This window comes from Strongylocentrotus purpuratus, unplaced genomic scaffold, assembly GCF_000002235.5.
Source record: "Strongylocentrotus purpuratus isolate Spur 01 unplaced genomic scaffold, Spur_5.0 spur5_scaffold_15, whole genome shotgun sequence".
NCBI lineage: Eukaryota > Metazoa > Echinodermata > Echinoidea > Camarodonta > Strongylocentrotidae > Strongylocentrotus > Strongylocentrotus purpuratus.
The window spans coordinates 29106613-29112655 of NW_022145600.1; the positions used below are offsets into that span (position 1 = coordinate 29106613).

The 6043-nt window shown below is 40.7% G+C and overlaps 1 protein-coding gene across 1 annotated transcript; it reads left to right on the forward strand.

Moving 5' to 3' along the window:
- Window positions 1-1422: 1422 nt before the first annotated feature.
- LOC580135 (cytochrome P450 2J2-like) lies at window positions 1423-4423 on the forward strand (the record flags this gene model as incomplete). Its single annotated transcript, XM_030986039.1, is given in 6 exon segments — window positions 1423-1690; window positions 1907-2028; window positions 2031-2184; window positions 2279-2502; window positions 2828-3155; window positions 3661-4423. Coding segments are annotated over 6 exon segments (1275 nt in total), but the record flags the coding sequence as incomplete, so codon positions are not given.
- Window positions 4424-6043: the final 1620 nt, after the last annotated feature.

The following is a 6043-nucleotide window of genomic DNA, read 5'->3' on the forward strand; positions in this document are numbered from 1 at the left end:
ATTTATCAAACAATGGCCCGTCTAGTGCCCCTGCTCGGAGTCCAGATAGTCGTTTTTAGTGAATACAAACACTCTATTAAACTTGAGATTTGCGCTGCCCTTAAGGTTTATTTCCTCCGAAATCTCTCTCTCTCTCTCTCTCCCTCCCTCCCTCCCTCCTCCCCCTCCCTCTCTCTCACACACACATACATTATGTGTAGTTCCGGGGGGGGGGGGGTGGGGGTGGGGTATCTCCCCAAATATTTGACCAAGGGGGAGATGGCCTATGTAATCACCCCCCCCCCCCTAGGGCTAGCCGGCGGCAAGAGAGGGGGGCCCAATTCGTGAAAATCAGCCAGCCGGTGAATAAGCGGGGGGGGGGGGGGGGGGGGGGGGGGGGGGGGTTAGTGAGCACTTTTGCCTGGATCCACCACTGCGCCCCCCTTATGTTATGCATATGTGTATGATAAGATGCTCACTGTAAAGGCTTTCGTATAGCATAAATCCCAGCTATACGAGTCTATACACCAACAAAACAATATATAAATCATACTCGTAGGCCTATTCCCGAATATTATAATTATTATCAACAAACAAAAATTGATAAAAGACGACCACATTCCAAAAGTTTGATCTTGGGTGACAGTCGGTCCAATTGAATTTCGATCGCTGACGCTGGTTGGGGCTATTATAGTATAAAGCAGTAGAATATACAAGCAGGCCTTATTTTCCAGGAATGTTAACTTTTTACAGTCTGTATGCATTAGCCCTATGTAAAGACATCCAAATTCTTGGGGTCCAGACCTAGATTCCCTACAAGACAGTGACCAAGATTCGTGAGCTGTGTCTGCAAGGGTAAGGGGTAATTAATCAAGACTGATTATGTGTTCTGGAAGAGTATGCATAACAATACACTTGGCAAAGGGATTGTCCATGTCGTTAGTCTTAATAAAAAAAAAAATCTAATTGATAGTCGACAAAAAGTCATATAGGCCTGGGCCTAATTATTTAGCCCATTATTCCAGATGTTAGTTTTGCCCATGTTTGAGATGACTTGGCAAACATAATACTTGTTTCGGACTGGTGGAGACCGATTTTCGGCTTTGGTTACCTTTGTAGAGATATAGGATAACATAATATTAGTTAAGAAGGTTTGAAGTGATAAGGTATTACTGCAACTGCAAGGACGAAGGAAAAAGTCAGAATATTGGCTTCAAATTTTGATATGGTTTAATTTGTTGCCTTTACATTTATGTTTACATTAATGACAATACGATATGATACATTGCGTTCATTATATTTTAGTAATGAAGTGAGTACCTTATCGGATCGTGTGAATTCATAAGAGCACATTTTTATTTTGTTTTGGTCCCGAAATTTGAAAATTTGGCCGATCGATATTTCGTTCCGGGGGGGGGGGGGGGGTAAGATGGTTTATTGTTCGTTCGGCGTCCAAAAAACCTTCCACCCGGGCCATGGTCGCTGCCAATCATCGGATACCGATTCGACTCGGGTCTAATTCATGAGGCTTTCGTGGACTTGGCGAGGAAGTATGGGCCCGTTTCTAGCGTTCGGAGAGGCCCGTTTCTCTTTGTTGTCTTGAACGACAGGGCGAGTATGAAACAAGCTCTGGTGAAGTCAGGAGAATTCTTTTCAGACCGATTCGTACCAGGGCATATCAGATGGGGAATTCCAGATGCTGAAAAGAATGGTAAAGTACCGCATCCCGCTTGTGGTTTCTCAAAAAGGCGTATATGGGATTTGTATAATATAATAAAGTATAACCTTCACGATGTAAAAGGAAACCAACCTTGCAAACGTATACATTTTTCTTGCTTACAAAATTCCATGTGTATGAAGGCAAACAGAGTTGAGGCTGTTTGTATCTGTATTATTTTAAACCAAATCTGCTACATCTTTCTTACAGCTGCCATTGTTTGGAGTAATGGCAAGCCATGGGATGACCAGCGAAAATTCTTCGCTCTTTCGGCTTTGGTAAGAAGAGCCTTGTCCCTCAGATCAACCTTGAGGCTCGTTATCTGGCTGACTCGGAAATCAAGGCTCTACATGGTGAACCCATGGATCCATCGGCTTTGTTGAACAAAGCAACTGCTAACATCATAGTTCAGCTAGTCTTCGGTCGCCGATATGAGTACGACGATCCCGAATTTATTGGAGCTCTGCAAGCAATGGTGGATATCTTTAGCCTCGTCTCAGATACTGATCCAGTTAATGTCTTTGAATCACTTGTTCATACTCCGTGGTACAAACCACACCGCGATTGCACGTTCAAGCTAAGGGACTTCATCATGTCTCATCTCTACAACCATCAAGAAACTTTCCAGAAAGATAATATCCGGGACTTCGTTGACGCGTATAGCACACGACATCTCGAAAGATTACTCCATGGACACGTTCTGGAGGATTGTGTTGGATTTCTTTGCCGCAGGTACTGAAACCACAGCGGTGGTGACTTCATGGGCGATACTCTACCTAGCTGTTTACCCGGATGTTCAGAAGAAGGTATAGAATGATTGATTGATTGATTAATTGAATTATCGATTGATTGATCTTATTCATCAAGTATAAGTACAAGCACTAACATCATGATATCACTAGATCATGGACTTTACAAGACATACGAGAAAGAAAGAGAGAAAGAGAAAGGAGAGAACAAAAGGGAAAGAATGACTGAGAGAGAATAGCTTGACAGGGTGACCTATGAATGCTAAGAACCTGCATAATTATTTACAATAAAGAATAACATTTTCCGACAAGTGAGCAGACATCTTGTTAAAATCCGCGTATCGGGGGTTAAATCTTAAAGTGTTTTTTTTTCCACCAATAGGTACAAAATGAGTTGGATGCAGTTGTTGGGCGTGGCCGACAACCAAACACCAGTGACCGCCCAAACCTTCCCTACTGCGACGCCACCCTGATGGAGGTTATGCGCATCCGTCCTGTCCTCCCGGTCGCTCTGCCTCACATGACGTCTGCAGATGTCTCCATTGGACCTTATACTATTCCCAAGGGGACCATCGTTATCCCTAACCTGTGGGCTGTTCATCATGATCCCAAGGAGTGGTGTAATCCACACCTATTCAACCCAGACAGATTTCTCAGTGCTGATGGTCAAACAGTCGTGAAGAACGAGGCTTGGATGCCATTCAGCATTGGTAAGATAGCTCGTGTTCTCCTTAGGGAATGAACTCGTTATTGTATATCGTCAATCCTCATAAACCGTTCATATTTCGCCCATTTCCTCCCATATGCTATCATAGTAGAGTTCTCCCATGAGAGACAATTAGAGCTTGAAAACAGTTTAAAGGGGGACCAGTATATACTGTATGATCTACACCTGATACTCACAATATTATGCAAGCGTTGTATGGGCAAACATAAAAGCAACTCTTTGAAAAAATGAAAAGTGAAGGGTATGAGGTATTGATCGTTTTCAAGTCTGTGCCAAAGGTTCTCACGTCGTGTTGATAGTTATTTCAATTACTTGTAAGCGAATCCACCATGCGAGGGGGCATTGGGCGGATTGCGTTATAGATTATTGCAGAAATGGTGTCTGAATTCTAGTAAATGACTAAATGACTAATGAGAAAAAGAATGGTTACAATAATTTTCCCATTCATCAATTTACTAGATATCGGCATTTTCCTCCTCTCCTGGTAGGCCGTCGTGATTGCCTGGGTGTGCAACTTGCCAAGATGGAATCATTTTTGCTCTTCACCAACCTCTTCCAGCAATTCGAATTCAAGCTTCCTCCCGACCAACCAACCCACAGCATGCGAGGTCACCCTGGGCTCTCTATGCCTCCAGAAAGCTACAAGATTTGTGCCATTGAACGCTGAGTTTGGCCGCCTTCACGAGTCTAAAACTGCCGTATTGCACAAAAGAGTACATTTTCTGAGAGTTGTCAAAAAGACAAATGGAATCATCCCTCTCATGTCATTGCAGTTAATTCGAAGAATTTTTTGTATAACAATGCAATATAATGATTAAGATTTATATCACCTCTATCAGTAACATGTTGGCTGATAGATTTAGGAATACTTGTTTCAAAGTATTTTGTAATTATAGGAAGAATTTTGCGGTATGGCGACATCAACTTTTTTCCTAGATGAAACTTATGTTCTTTCCTGCTATTATTACTCTTCTGCTTTTGTTTTCTTGTTTTAATGATGATCTGAAATTCGACTATTCACTTTAACTTGGTTGGATATTTCTTTTATAATTACTAGTGATTATCAAGAAAAGTTATTATCAAACTGTATTTGCTTCTCTTATTTTTATTGCATATTGATCAACAATTCACTTGTAACCCATTATAAAAATGTTTGATACTTCTGATACTTTTGCATGTACATTCTCCAAAATGGTGGATTTTATTCCAATAAATTTGATTTCATTTGATTTTATTTATTCGTCCAGCAATTGGTCTTTTTGTATATTTTAATTATAATGATGAGGAGAATACTACTACAACAACTACTACTACTACTACTACTACTACTACTACTTCTACTACTACTAATACTACTACTACTACTACTATACTACTACTACTACTACTACTACTACTACTACTACTACTACCACTACTACTACCACTGCTGCTACTACCAGTGGCGTAGACAGGTTCGTACACCTGGGGGGGATGACTCAGGGGCGGATCTAGCTTTTTGCTAAGGGGGGGTTGACCAATAATGACGATGCGGAGCATCGTCCACGAGCCGCGAAGCGGCGAACCGATTTTTTTGGGGTGTTTATTTGAACCCCGTAAGTGATGTTTTCCTGGCATCTATTAACACAATGGAGACCATAAAAAGCAGTGCATGATAACGTCTTTTTAAATCAAGTAACAGTTAAATACACAGTTATATCCAGAGTTATCATGTGTTTGGTTAAGTTACCAGATGAGTTGAATATCTTCTCACAATATTTGCACTTGAAAGGGTTTCTCTCCAGCGTGCGTTCTTTTTTCTTTTTTTTTTTTTTTTTTTTTTTTTTCTTTCTTTTTTTCCTTCTTTTTTTCCTTTTTTGTTTGTTTGTTTTTTGGGCCGCCCAAGGGGGGTTTAAACCCCCTAACCCCCCCCCCCCGTAGATCCGCGCCTGTTTAATCTTGTGGTTATCTTGTGGTTTCCAAACCACAAGATAACCACAAAATACTTTTTTTACCGTCTGAATTGGCTTTCACCGTGTGAATGCGGCTAATAACAATAAACACAATTACAATAATGATGAGGATTATTATTATCATCATCATAATTATTATTATTATTATAATTATAATTGTTATCATTATTATTATTACTATTATTATCATCATTATGACTTATTAAGTAAGCAAATATCATTCCCCAAAACCTGGGGGGGGGGGGGATGATTGTACATGCCATCCCCCCACCTTGTGAGCTGGGGGGGGATGCATCCCCCTCATCCCCCCCGTTGTCTACGCCCCTGGCTACTACTACTACTACTACTACTACTACTTTTACTACTACTGCTACTACTACTACTACTACTATACTACTACTACTACTACTATTACTACTACTCCTACTACTACTGCTACTGCTACTACTACTACTACTATTAATACTACTTTTATATACTACTACTTCTAATACTATACGATACTACTACTACTACTACTGCTACTACTACTACCAGGGGCGGATCCAGTCGGTGGCAGGAGAGGGGGCCCAATTCGTGAGAAAATATTTAGCGGCGAAATAGCGGGCCGATAATTCGCTCAGTGGGGAGGAGGGGGGGGGGGGAGGGTAGAGAGCACTAATTTATTTATTTTTGGCTCCCGAATTTTTTTTAATCCCCCCGGCCAATAATTTGCTCAGTGAATAAAATCAAATGAAAAAAAAATGTTGTATTGAAATGGAATCCACCATGGATCCGCCACTGACTACTACTACTACTACTACTACTACTACTACTACTACTACTACTACTATTATTGATAATACTACTACTTTTACTACCAATAATAATAATATTAATGATGATAACAATGATAATAATTACTAATAATGATGATGAC